We start from the raw sequence: 15526 nt of genomic DNA on the forward strand, positions 1-15526 counted from the left end.
GAGAAGCCAAACAAAGCTCCAATCACATCGGTTTTCCATATGCTATTACTGCTGATCAAGCTATTGATGGCAACAAAAAAGGTATATGTTATTCACATTTGGTAAACCTCTATTCTAAACATGAGCTCCCATTTACAATCCTTCCACTCCTAATCTCGACACGGCCTCTTTCTGCATATAAAAAGAATTCCGCAGAGATGGAATTCCATCATTAAAAGGGTTTCCCGGGCTGTGGACAAAATAATTGAAGTCCTTTACCAATGAAGCTACTACATCAGTCCCAGCTCAGTGTGTATTTTGTGTGTGTGCCTGTCTTCTGTTGGAATAGTTACCAGTCTAAAATAACCTGTTTTCGTTTTAGCGCCAAATTTAGCAAGATTGGGAGAAGCCAGTCAAAGCTCCAATTACATCACATTTGCTACTGCTGACAAAGCTATTGATGGCAACAAGAACGGTTTATTCTCTACACAAACCTGCACCCACACGAACAATGAGAAAGATCCCTGGTGGAATCTGGATCTGAAGCAGAGTTATAAGATAGATACAATTGTTATAACGAACAGGCAGGACTGCTGCCCTGAGCGTCTGAAAGGGGCCGAGGTCCGTGTCGGAAACTCTGCAGACAACAAGAACCCTGTGTGAGTACCAGCATGCTCCTTCCTTTGTCCTACTTTCTATTCATCCCAAGAACAGTACAAAGGACACAGGTTCATCCCTAAAGGTTGGAGGAAAGGAGATTTCACCAGCAACAAATGAAAGGGTTCTTTACAGTAAGGGCAGTTACAGTGTGGAAATCATTACCCATGGAGACAGTGATGGCGGATACAATAGATTTGTTCAAAAAAAATTAGACATCTTTTTAGAAAGGAAATGTATACAGGGATATACCAAATAAGTAAACACGGGAAGGATGTTGATCCAGTGAGTAATCTGATTGCCAAAATTTGGAGTCAGTAAGGGATTTTTTTTTCCCCTTATGAAATATCATTAGATGATGTCACTGGGGGTTTTTGTTTGCCTCCCTCTGGATCAATATACTGTAAATACAGATATTGGATAAAGTATCTGTCGTGTAAATCTAGCATAGGTTGAACTTGATGGACAAAAAGTATGTCTTTTTTCAAACTCATCTACTATGTAACTATATACTGGCTCCATGAAGATAAAGATTTATTGGTAATAGAAATATTAATACAGGTTATCTCCTTTGCCATCAGCTACACACAGTGATCACAGCGCCATTACACAGACAGAGATAACCCTTCCATGTACAGAAATCGACTAATTACTGTTCAAGCAAAAGAATAACTGTGCAGAGTTTGTTATAGAAAATGCCACATATCCCACAGGCTGCAGTACTAATATGCATACAGACAGGCTGCAGTAATAATATGCATACAGACAGGCTGCAGTAATAATATGCATACAGACAGGCGGTAATAATATGCATACAGACAGGTGGTAATAATATGCATACAGACAGGCGGTAATAATATGCACACAGACAGGCGGTAATAATATGCATACAGACAGGCTGCAGTAATAATATGCATACAGACAGGCGGTAGTAATATGCATACAGACAGGAAGTAATAATATGACATACAGACAGGCGGTAATAATATGCATACAGACAGGCTGCAGTAATAATATGCATACAGACAGGCGGTAATAATATGCATACAGACAGGTGGTAATAATATGCATACAGACAGGCGGTAATAATATGCACACAGACAGGCGGTAATAATATGCATACAGACAGGCTGCAGTAATAATATGCATACAGACAGGCGGTAGTAATATGCATACAGACAGGAAGTAATAATATGCATACAGACAGGCGGTAATAATATGCATACAGACAGGCAGTAATAATATGCATACAGACAGGCGGTAATAATATGCATACAGACAGGCGGTAATAATATGCATACAGACAGGCGGTAATAATATGCATACAGACAGGCGGTAATAATATGCATACAGACAGGCTGCAGTAATAATATGCATACAGACAGGCGGTAATAATATGCATACAGACAGGCAGTAATAATATGCATACAGACAGGCAGTAATAATATGTATACAGACAGGTGGTAATAATATGCATACAGACGGGCGGTAATAATATGCATGCAGACAGGCAGTAATAATATGCATATAGACAGGCAGTAATAATATGCATACAGAGAGGCAGTAATAATATGCATACAGACGGGCTGCAGTAATAATATGCATACAGACAGGCGGTAATAATATGTATACAGACAGGCAGTAATAATATGCATACAGACAGGCGGTAATAATATGCATACAGACAGGCGATAATAATATGCATACAGACAGGCAGTAATAATATGCATACAGACAGGTGGTAAATTTCGATAGGAAATGGGCAACATCGGGAAACATAGAGTATGTTATCGGGTGCGCTAGAGGACAACTGGAAAGGAATATCAAAAGAATGGTCACTCTTGATATAATTATGATTTTGCAGATCAACATTTAGCACCTCACTGCAGCCTTTCCCAAGGATTTATCTGCAGCACCTACAGAATTCTTTTGAGACTTACTGTATAGAGAAGATCTTAAAGGCTAAAAAGAAATAGAGAAGGAGAAATGACTAATATGATAAGACATATACACATAGCAAAGAAAAAACCTGAATGCATATATACATACATACATATATACATACAGTTCTGTACATACATATATTTCTAGAATTAGTTCAGTTATCTTTCTTTTATATGTCTTTGTAACATCAAATATTTGTTTCTGTTCGTTACATATCCTGTTCTTTCCTTCTTCTCCAGATGTGAAACCATCAACGACATTTCCAAACCCATAATTACTCTTTTCTGCAAGGGGATGGAGGGTCGTTATGTCAGTGTGGTTATTCCTGGACGCTCAGAGTATCTCACCCTGTGTGAAGTGGAAATCTATGGGGTTACACCAAGCACAAATATAGCAAGATTGGGAGAAGCCAAACAAAGCTCCAATCACATCGGTTTTCCATATGCTATTACTGCTGATCAAGCTATTGATGGCAACAAAAAAGGTATATGTTATTCACATTTGGTAAACCTCTATTCTAAACATGAGCGCCCATTTACAATCCTTCCACTCCTAATCTCGACACGGCCTCTTTCTGCATATAAAAAGAATTCCGCAGAGATGGAATTCCATCATTAAAAGGGTTTCCCGGGCTGTGGACAAAATAATTGAAGTCCTTTACCAATGAAGCTACTACATCAGTCCCAGCTCAGTGTGTATTTTGTGTGTGTGCCTGTCTTCTGTTGGAATAGTTACCAGTCTAAAATAACCTGTTTTCGTTTTAGCGCCAAATTTAGCAAGATTGGGAGAAGCCAGTCAAAGCTCCAATTACATCCCATTTGCTACTGCTGACAAAGCTATTGATGGCAACAAGAACGGTTTATTCTCTACACAAACCTGCACCCACACGAACAATGAGAAAGATCCCTGGTGGAATCTGGATCTGAAGCAGAGTTATAAGATAAATACAATTGTTATAACGAACAGGCAGGACTGCTGCCCTGAGCGTCTGAAAGGGGCCGAGGTCCGTGTCGGAAACTCTGCAGACAACAACAACCCTGTGTGAGTACCAGCATGCTCCTTCCTTTGTCCTACTTTCTATTCATCCCAAGAACAGTACAAAGGACACAGGTTCATCCCTAAAGGTTGGAGGAAAGGAGATTTCACCAGCAACAAATGAAAGGGTTCTTTACAGTAAGGGCAGTTACAGTGTGGAAATCATTACCCATGGAGACAGTGATGGCGGATACAATAGATTTGTTCAAAAAAAATTAGACATCTTTTTAGAAAGGAAATGTATACAGGGATATACCAAATAAGTAAACACGGGAAGGATGTTGATCCAGTGAGTAATCTGATTGCCAAAATTTGGAGTCAGTAAGGGATTTTTTTTTCCCCTTATGAAATATCATTAGATGATGTCACTGGGGGTTTTTGTTTGCCTCCCTCTGGATCAATATACTGTAAATACAGATATTGGATAAAGTATCTGTCGTGTAAATCTAGCATAGGTTGAACTTGATGGACAAAAAGTATGTCTTTTTTCAAACTCATCTACTATGTAACTATATACTGGCTCCATGAAGATAAAGATTTATTGGTAATAGAAATATTAATACAGGTTATCTCCTTTGCCATCAGCTACACACAGTGATCACAGCGCCATTACACAGACAGAGATAACCCTTCCATGTACAGAAATCGACTAATTACTGTTCAAGCAAAAGAATAACTGTGCAGAGTTTGTTATAGAAAATGCCACATATCCCACAGGCTGCAGTACTAATATGCATACAGACAGGCTGCAGTAATAATATGCATACAGACAGGCTGCAGTAATAATATGCATACAGACAGGCGGTAATAATATGCATACAGACAGGTGGTAATAATATGCATACAGACAGGCGGTAATAATATGCACACAGACAGGCGGTAATAATATGCATACAGACAGGCTGCAGTAATAATATGCATACAGACAGGCGGTAGTAATATGCATACAGACAGGAAGTAATAATATGACATACAGACAGGCGGTAATAATATGCATACAGACAGGCTGCAGTAATAATATGCATACAGACAGGCGGTAATAATATGCATACAGACAGGTGGTAATAATATGCATACAGACAGGCGGTAATAATATGCACACAGACAGGCGGTAATAATATGCATACAGACAGGCTGCAGTAATAATATGCATACAGACAGGCGGTAGTAATATGCATACAGACAGGAAGTAATAATATGCATACAGACAGGCGGTAATAATATGCATACAGACAGGCAGTAATAATATGCATACAGACAGGCGGTAATAATATGCATACAGACAGGCGGTAATAATATGCATACAGACAGGCGGTAATAATATGCATACAGACAGGCGGTAATAATATGCATACAGACAGGCTGCAGTAATAATATGCATACAGACAGGCGGTAATAATATGCATACAGACAGGCAGTAATAATATGCATACAGACAGGCAGTAATAATATGTATACAGACAGGTGGTAATAATATGCATACAGACGGGCGGTAATAATATGCATGCAGACAGGCAGTAATAATATGCATATAGACAGGCAGTAATAATATGCATACAGAGAGGCAGTAATAATATGCATACAGACGGGCTGCAGTAATAATATGCATACAGACAGGCGGTAATAATATGTATACAGACAGGCAGTAATAATATGCATACAGACAGGCGGTAATAATATGCATACAGACAGGCGATAATAATATGCATACAGACAGGCAGTAATAATATGCATACAGACAGGTGGTAAATTTCGATAGGAAATGGGCAACATCGGGAAACATAGAGTATGTTATCGGGTGCGCTAGAGGACAACTGGAAAGGAATATCAAAAGAATGGTCACTCTTGATATAATTATGATTTTGCAGATCAACATTTAGCACCTCACTGCAGCCTTTCCCAAGGATTTATCTGCAGCACCTACAGAATTCTTTTGAGACTTACTGTATAGAGAAGATCTTAAAGGCTAAAAAGAAATAGAGAAGGAGAAATGACTAATATGATAAGACATATACACATAGCAAAGAAAAAACCTGAATGCATATATACATACATACATATATACATACAGTTCTGTACATACATATATTTCTAGAATTAGTTCAGTTATCTTTCTTTTATATGTCTTTGTAACATCAAATATTTGTTTCTGTTCGTTACATATCCTGTTCTTTCCTTCTTCTCCAGATGTGAAACCATCAACGACATTTCCAAACCCATAATTACTCTTTTCTGCAAGGGGATGGAGGGTCGTTATGTCAGTGTGGTTATTCCTGGACGCTCAGAGTATCTCACCCTGTGTGAAGTGGAAATCTATGGGGTTACACCAAGCACAAATATAGCAAGATTGGGAGAAGCCAAACAAAGCTCCAATCACATCGGTTTTCCATATGCTATTACTGCTGATCAAGCTATTGATGGCAACAAAAAAGGTATATGTTATTCACATTTGGTAAACCTCTATTCTAAACATGAGCGCCCATTTACAATCCTTCCACTCCTAATCTCGACACGGCCTCTTTCTGCATATAAAAAGAATTCCGCAGAGATGGAATTCCATCATTAAAAGGGTTTCCCGGGCTGTGGACAAAATAATTGAAGTCCTTTACCAATGAAGCTACTACATCAGTCCCAGCTCAGTGTGTATTTTGTGTGTGTGCCTGTCTTCTGTTGGAATAGTTACCAGTCTAAAATAACCTGTTTTCGTTTTAGCGCCAAATTTAGCAAGATTGGGAGAAGCCAGTCAAAGCTCCAATTACATCCCATTTGCTACTGCTGACAAAGCTATTGATGGCAACAAGAACGGTTTATTCTCTACACAAACCTGCACCCACACGAACAATGAGAAAGATCCCTGGTGGAATCTGGATCTGAAGCAGAGTTATAAGATAAATACAATTGTTATAACGAACAGGCAGGACTGCTGCCCTGAGCGTCTGAAAGGGGCCGAGGTCCGTGTCGGAAACTCTGCAGACAACAACAACCCTGTGTGAGTACCAGCATGCTCCTTCCTTTGTCCTACTTTCTATTCATCCCAAGAACAGTACAAAGGACACAGGTTCATCCCTAAAGGTTGGAGGAAAGGAGATTTCACCAGCAACAAATGAAAGGGTTCTTTACAGTAAGGGCAGTTACAGTGTGGAAATCATTACCCATGGAGACAGTGATGGCGGATACAATAGATTTGTTCAAAAAAAATTAGACATCTTTTTAGAAAGGAAATGTATACAGGGATATACCAAATAAGTAAACACGGGAAGGATGTTGATCCAGTGAGTAATCTGATTGCCAAAATTTGGAGTCAGTAAGGGATTTTTTTTTCCCCTTATGAAATATCATTAGATGATGTCACTGGGGTTTTTTGTTTGCCTCCCTCTGGATCAATATACTGTAAATACAGATATTGGATAAAGTATCTGTCGTGTAAATCTAGCATAGGTTGAACTTGATGGACAAAAAGTATGTCTTTTTTCAAACTCATCTACTATGTAACTATATACTGGCTCCATGAAGATAAAGATTTATTGGTAATAGAAATATTAATACAGGTTATCTCCTTTGCCATCAGCTACACACAGTGATCACAGCGCCATTACACAGACAGAGATAACCCTTCCATGTACAGAAATCGACTAATTACTGTTCAAGCAAAAGAATAACTGTGCAGAGTTTGTTATAGAAAATGCCACATATCCCACAGGCTGCAGTACTAATATGCATACAGACAGGCTGCAGTAATAATATGCATACAGACAGGCTGCAGTAATAATATGCATACAGACAGGCGGTAATAATATGCATACAGACAGGTGGTAATAATATGCATACAGACAGGCGGTAATAATATGCACACAGACAGGCGGTAATAATATGCATACAGACAGGCTGCAGTAATAATATGCATACAGACAGGCGGTAGTAATATGCATACAGACAGGAAGTAATAATATGCATACAGACAGGCGGTAATAATATGCATACAGACAGGCAGTAATAATATGCATACAGACAGGCGGTAATAATATGCATACAGACAGGCGGTAATAATATGCATACAGACAGGCGGTAATAATATGCATACAGACAGGCGGTAATAATATGCATACAGACAGGCTGCAGTAATAATATGCATACAGACAGGCGGTAATAATATGCATACAGACAGGCAGTAATAATATGCATACAGACAGGCAGTAATAATATGTATACAGACAGGTGGTAATAATATGCATACAGACGGGCGGTAATAATATGCATACAGACAGGCAGTAATAATATGCATATAGACAGGCAGTAATAATATGCATACAGAGAGGCAGTAATAATATGCATACAGACGGGCTGCAGTAATAATATGCATACAGACAGGCGGTAATAATATGTATACAGACAGGCAGTAATAATATGCATACAGACAGGCGGTAATAATATGCATACAGACAGGCGATAATAATATGCATACAGACAGGCAGTAATAATATGCATACAGACAGGTGGTAAATTTCGATAGGAAATGGGCAACATCGGGAAACATAGAGTATGTTATCGGGTGCGCTAGAGGACAACTGGAAAGGAATATCAAAAGAATGGTCACTCTTGATATAATTATGATTTTGCAGATCAACATTTAGCACCTCACTGCAGCCTTTCCCAAGGATTTATCTGCAGCACCTACAGAATTCTTTTGAGACTTACTGTATAGAGAAGATCTTAAAGGCTAAAAAGAAATAGAGAAGGAGAAATGACTAATATGATAAGACATATACACATAGCAAAGAAAAAACCTGAATGCATATATACATACATACATATATACATACAGTTCTGTACATACATATATTTCTAGAATTAGTTCAGTTATCTTTCTTTTATATGTCTTTGTAACATCAAATATTTGTTTCTGTTCGTTACATATCCTGTTCTTTCCTTCTTCTCCAGATGTGAAACCATCAACGACATTTCCAAACCCATAATTACTCTTTTCTGCAAGGGGATGGAGGGTCGTTATGTCAGTGTGGTTATTCCTGGACGCTCAGAGTATCTCACCCTGTGTGAAGTGGAAATCTATGGGGTTACACCAAGCACAAATATAGCAAGATTGGGAGAAGCCAAACAAAGCTCCAATCACATCGGTTTTCCATATGCTATTACTGCTGATCAAGCTATTGATGGCAACAAAAAAGGTATATGTTATTCACATTTGGTAAACCTCTATTCTAAACATGAGCGCCCATTTACAATCCTTCCACTCCTAATCTCGACACGGCCTCTTTCTGCATATAAAAAGAATTCCGCAGAGATGGAATTCCATCATTAAAAGGGTTTCCCGGGCTGTGGACAAAATAATTGAAGTCCTTTACCAATGAAGCTACTACATCAGTCCCAGCTCAGTGTGTATTTTGTGTGTGTGCCTGTCTTCTGTTGGAATAGTTACCAGTCTAAAATAACCTGTTTTCGTTTTAGCGCCAAATTTAGCAAGATTGGGAGAAGCCAGTCAAAGCTCCAATTACATCCCATTTGCTACTGCTGACAAAGCTATTGATGGCAACAAGAACGGTTTATTCTCTACACAAACCTGCACCCACACGAACAATGAGAAAGATCCCTGGTGGAATCTGGATCTGAAGCAGAGTTATAAGATAAATACAATTGTTATAACGAACAGGCAGGACTGCTGCCCTGAGCGTCTGAAAGGGGCCGAGGTCCGTGTCGGAAACTCTGCAGACAACAACAACCCTGTGTGAGTACCAGCATGCTCCTTCCTTTGTCCTACTTTCTATTCATCCCAAGAACAGTACAAAGGACACAGGTTCATCCCTAAAGGTTGGAGGAAAGGAGATTTCACCAGCAACAAATGAAAGGGTTCTTTACAGTAAGGGCAGTTACAGTGTGGAAATCATTACCCATGGAGACAGTGATGGCGGATACAATAGATTTGTTCAAAAAAAATTAGACATCTTTTTAGAAAGGAAATGTATACAGGGATATACCAAATAAGTAAACACGGGAAGGATGTTGATCCAGTGAGTAATCTGATTGCCAAAATTTGGAGTCAGTAAGGGATTTTTTTTTCCCCTTATGAAATATCATTAGATGATGTCACTGGGGTTTTTTGTTTGCCTCCCTCTGGATCAATATACTGTAAATACAGATATTGGATAAAGTATCTGTCGTGTAAATCTAGCATAGGTTGAACTTGATGGACAAAAAGTATGTCTTTTTTCAAACTCATCTACTATGTAACTATATACTGGCTCCATGAAGATAAAGATTTATTGGTAATAGAAATATTAATACAGGTTATCTCCTTTGCCATCAGCTACACACAGTGATCACAGCGCCATTACACAGACAGAGATAACCCTTCCATGTACAGAAATCGACTAATTACTGTTCAAGCAAAAGAATAACTGTGCAGAGTTTGTTATAGAAAATGCCACATATCCCACAGGCTGCAGTACTAATATGCATACAGACAGGCTGCAGTAATAATATGCATACAGACAGGCTGCAGTAATAATATGCATACAGACAGGCGGTAATAATATGCATACAGACAGGTGGTAATAATATGCATACAGACAGGCGGTAATAATATGCACACAGACAGGCGGTAATAATATGCATACAGACAGGCTGCAGTAATAATATGCATACAGACAGGCGGTAGTAATATGCATACAGACAGGAAGTAATAATATGACGTACAGACAGGCGGTAATAATATGCATACAGACAGGCAGTAATAATATGCATACAGACAGGCGGTAATAATATGCATACAGACAGGCGGTAATAATATGCATACAGACAGGCGGTAATAATATGCATACAGACAGGCGGTAATAATATGCATACAGACAGGCTGCAGTAATAATATGCATACAGACAGGCGGTAATAATATGCATACAGACAGGCAGTAATAATATGCATACAGACAGGCAGTAATAATATGTATACAGACAGGTGGTAATAATATGCATACAGACGGGCGGTAATAATATGCATACAGACAGGCAGTAATAATATGCATATAGACAGGCAGTAATAATATGCATACAGAGAGGCAGTAATAATATGCATACAGACGGGCTGCAGTAATAATATGCATACAGACAGGCGGTAATAATATGTATACAGACAGGCAGTAATAATATGCATACAGACAGGCGGTAATAATATGCATACAGACAGGCGATAATAATATGCATACAGACAGGCAGTAATAATATGCATACAGACAGGTGGTAAATTTCGATAGGAAATGGGCAACATCGGGAAACATAGAGTATGTTATCGGGTGCGCTAGAGGACAACTGGAAAGGAATATCAAAAGAATGGTCACTCTTGATATAATTATGATTTTGCAGATCAACATTTAGCACCTCACTGCAGCCTTTCCCAAGGATTTATCTGCAGCACCTACAGAATTCTTTTGAGACTTACTGTATAGAGAAGATCTTAAAGGCTAAAAAGAAATAGAGAAGGAGAAATGACTAATATGATAAGACATATACACATAGCAAAGAAAAAACCTGAATGCATATATACATACATACATATATACATACAGTTCTGTACATACATATATTTCTAGAATTAGTTCAGTTATCTTTCTTTTATATGTCTTTGTAACATCAAATATTTGTTTCTGTTCGTTACATATCCTGTTCTTTCCTTCTTCTCCAGATGTGAAACCATCAACGACATTTCCAAACCCATAATTACTCTTTTCTGCAAGGGGATGGAGGGTCGTTATGTCAGTGTGGTTATTCCTGGACGCTCAGAGTATCTCACCCTGTGTGAAGTGGAAATCTATGGGGTTACACCAAGCACAAATATAGCAAGATTGGGAGAAGCCAAACAAAGCTCCAATCACATCGGTTTTCCATATGCTATTACTGCTGATCAAGCTATTGATGGCAACAAAAAAGGTATATGTTATTCACATTTGGTAAACCTCTATTCTAAACATGAGCGCCCATTTACAATCCTTCCACTCCTAATCTCGACACGGCCTCTTTCTGCATATAAAAAGAATTCCGCAGAGATGGAATTCCATCATTAAAAGGGTTTCCCGGGCTGTGGACAAAATAATTGAAGTCCTTTACCAATGAAGCTACTACATCAGTCCCAGCTCAGTGTGTATTTTGTGTGTGTGCCTGTCTTCTGTTGGAATAGTTACCAGTCTAAAATAACCTGTTTTCGTTTTAGCGCCAAATTTAGCAAGATTGGGAGAAGCCAGTCAAAGCTCCAATTACATCCCATTTGCTACTGCTGACAAAGCTATTGATGGCAACAAGAACGGTTTATTCTCTACACAAACCTGCACCCACACGAACAATGAGAAAGATCCCTGGTGGAATCTGGATCTGAAGCAGAGTTATAAGATAAATACAATTGTTATAACGAACAGGCAGGACTGCTGCCCTGAGCGTCTGAAAGGGGCCGAGGTCCGTGTCGGAAACTCTGCAGACAACAACAACCCTGTGTGAGTACCAGCATGCTCCTTCCTTTGTCCTACTTTCTATTCATCCCAAGAACAGTACAAAGGACACAGGTTCATCCCTAAAGGTTGGAGGAAAGGAGATTTCACCAGCAACAAATGAAAGGGTTCTTTACAGTAAGGGCAGTTACAGTGTGGAAATCATTACCCATGGAGACAGTGATGGCGGATACAATAGATTTGTTCAAAAAAAATTAGACATCTTTTTAGAAAGGAAATGTATACAGGGATATACCAAATAAGTAAACACGGGAAGGATGTTGATCCAGTGAGTAATCTGATTGCCAAAATTTGGAGTCAGTAAGAGATTTTTTTTCTCCTTATGAAATATCATTAGATGATGTCACTGGGGTTTTTTGTTTGCCTCCCTCTGGATCAATATACTGTAAATACAGATATTGGATAAAGTATCTGTCGTGTAAATCTAGCATAGGTTGAACTTGATGGACAAAAAGTATGTCTTTTTTCAAACTCATCTACTATGTAACTATATACTGGCTCCATGAAGATAAAGATTTATTGGTAAAAGAAATATTAATACAGGTTATCTCCTTTGCCATCAGCTACACACAGTGATCACAGCGCCATTACACAGACAGAGATAACCCTTCCATGTACAGAAATCGACTAATTACTGTTCAAGCAAAAGAATAACTGTGCAGAGTTTGTTATAGAAAATGCCACATATCCCACAGGCTGCAGTACTAATATGCATACAGACAGGCTGCAGTAATAATATGCATACAGACAGGCTGCAGTAATAATATGCATACAGACAGGCGGTAATAATATGCATACAGACAGGTGGTAATAATATGCATACAGACAGGCGGTAATAATATGCACACAGACAGGCGGTAATAATATGCATACAGACAGGCTGCAGTAATAATATGCATACAGACAGGCGGTAGTAATATGCATACAGACAGGAAGTAATAATATGACATACAGACAGGCGGTAATAATATGCATACAGACAGGCTGCAGTAATAATATGCATACAGACAGGCGGTAATAATATGCATACAGACAGGTGGTAATAATATGCATACAGACAGGCGGTAATAATATGCACACAGACAGGCGGTAATAATATGCATACAGACAGGCTGCAGTAATAATATGCATACAGACAGGCGGTAGTAATATGCATACAGACAGGAAGTAATAATATGCATACAGACAGGCGGTAATAATATGCATACAGACAGGCAGTAATAATATGCATACAGACAGGCGGTAATAATATGCATACAGACAGGCGGTAATAATATGCATACAGACAGGCGGTAATAATATGCATACAGACAGGCGGTAATAATATGCATACAGACAGGCTGCAGTAATAATATGCATACAGACAGGCGGTAATAATATGCATACAGACAGGCAGTAATAATATGCATACAGACAGGCAGTAATAATATGTATACAGACAGGTGGTAATAATATGCATACAGACGGGCGGTAATAATATGCATACAGACAGGCAGTAATAATATGCATATAGACAGGCAGTAATAATATGCATACAGAGAGGCAGTAATAATATGCATACAGACGGGCTGCAGTAATAATATGCATACAGACAGGCGGTAATAATATGTATACAGACAGGCTGTAATAATATGCATACAGACAGGCAGTAATAATATGTATACAGACAGGCGGTAATAATATGCATACAGACAGGCAGTAATAATATGCATACAGACAGGCGGTAATAATATGCATACAGACAGGCGATAATAATATGCATACAGACAGGCAGTAATAATATGCATACAGACAGGTGGTAAATTTCGATAGGAAATGGGCAACATCGGGAAACATAGAGTATGTTATCGGGTGCGCTAGAGGACAACTGGAAAGGAATATCAAAAGAATGGTCACTCTTGATATAATTATGATTTTGCAGATCAACATTTAGCACCTCACTGCAGCCTTTCCCAAGGATTTATCTGCAGCACCTACAGAATTCTTTTGAGACTTACTGTATAGAGAAGATCTTAAAGGCTAAAAAGAAATAGAGAAGGAGAAATGACTAATATGATAAGACATATACACATAGCAAAGAAAAAACCTGAATGCATATATACATACATACATATATACATACAGTTCTGTACATACATATATTTCTAGAATTAGTTCAGTTATCTTTCTTTTATATGTCTTTGTAACATCAAATATTTGTTTCTGTTCGTTACATATCCTGTTCTTTCCTTCTTCTCCAGATGTGAAACCATCAACGACATTTCCAAACCCATAATTACTCTTTTCTGCAAGGGGATGGAGGGTCGTTATGTCAGTGTGGTTATTCCTGGACGCTCAGAGTATCTCACCCTGTGTGAAGTGGAAATCTATGGGGTTACACCAAGCACAAATATAGCAAGATTGGGAGAAGCCAAACAAAGCTCCAATCACATCGGTTTTCCATATGCTATTACTGCTGATCAAGCTATTGATGGCAACAAAAAAGGTATATGTTATTCACATTTGGTAAACCTCTATTCTAAACATGAGCGCCCATTTACAATCCTTCCACTCCTAATCTCGACACGGCCTCTTTCTGCATATAAAAAGAATTCCGCAGAGATGGAATTCCATCATTAAAAGGGTTTCCCGGGCTGTGGACAAAATAATTGAAGTCCTTTACCAATGAAGCTACTACATCAGTCCCAGCTCAGTGTGTATTTTGTGTGTGTGCCTGTCTTCTGTTGGAATAGTTACCAGTCTAAAATAACCTGTTTTCGTTTTAGCGCCAAATTTAGCAAGATTGGGAGAAGCCAGTCAAAGCTCCAATTACATCCCATTTGCTACTGCTGACAAAGCTATTGATGGCAACAAGAACGGTTTATTCTCTACACAAACCTGCACCCACACGAACAATGAGAAAGATCCCTGGTGGAATCTGGATCTGAAGCAGAGTTATAAGATAAATACAATTGTTATAACGAACAGGCAGGACTGCTGCCCTGAGCGTCTGAAAGGGGCCGAGGTCCGTGTCGGAAACTCTGCAGACAACAACAACCCTGTGTGAGTACCAGCATGCTCCTTCCTTTGTCCTACTTTCTATTCATCCCAAGAACAGTACAAAGGACACAGGTTCATCCCTAAAGGTTGGAGGAAAGGAGATTTCACCAGCAACAAATGAAAGGGTTCTTTACAGTAAGGGCAGTTACAGTGTGGAAATCATTACCCATGGAGACAGTGATGGCGGATACAATAGATTTGTTCAAAAAAAATTAGACATCTTTTTAGAAAGGAAATGTATACAGGGATATACCAAATAAGTAAACACGGGAAGGATGTTGATCCAGTGAGTAATCTGATTGCCAAAATTTGGAGTCAGTAAGGGATTTTTTTTTCCCCTTATGAAATATCATTAGATGATGTCA

General features: G+C 38.7%; 1 protein-coding gene across 1 annotated transcript in view; it reads left to right on the top strand.

Annotated features, from left to right (window-relative positions):
• Nucleotides 1-15526, top strand: part of LOC142488078 (uncharacterized) — a 908622-nt gene that overhangs the window by 51948 nt on the left and 841148 nt on the right. Inside the window, exons 37-47 of the mRNA XM_075588453.1 lie at nucleotides 363-638; nucleotides 2820-3064; nucleotides 3345-3621; nucleotides 5803-5936; nucleotides 6310-6604; nucleotides 8554-8696; nucleotides 9079-9355; nucleotides 11306-11455; nucleotides 11832-12107; nucleotides 14363-14496; nucleotides 14870-15164. Of these exons, the coding sequence (XP_075444568.1) occupies nucleotides 363-638; nucleotides 2820-3064; nucleotides 3345-3621; nucleotides 5803-5936; nucleotides 6310-6604; nucleotides 8554-8696; nucleotides 9079-9355; nucleotides 11306-11455; nucleotides 11832-12107; nucleotides 14363-14496; nucleotides 14870-15164 (2502 nt within the window). The remainder of the gene's footprint in view (nucleotides 1-362; nucleotides 639-2819; nucleotides 3065-3344; nucleotides 3622-5802; nucleotides 5937-6309; nucleotides 6605-8553; nucleotides 8697-9078; nucleotides 9356-11305; nucleotides 11456-11831; nucleotides 12108-14362; nucleotides 14497-14869; nucleotides 15165-15526) is intronic.

This window comes from Ascaphus truei, chromosome 2 (genome assembly GCF_040206685.1).
Source record: "Ascaphus truei isolate aAscTru1 chromosome 2, aAscTru1.hap1, whole genome shotgun sequence".
Classification (NCBI taxonomy): Eukaryota; Metazoa; Chordata; class Amphibia; order Anura; family Ascaphidae; genus Ascaphus; species Ascaphus truei.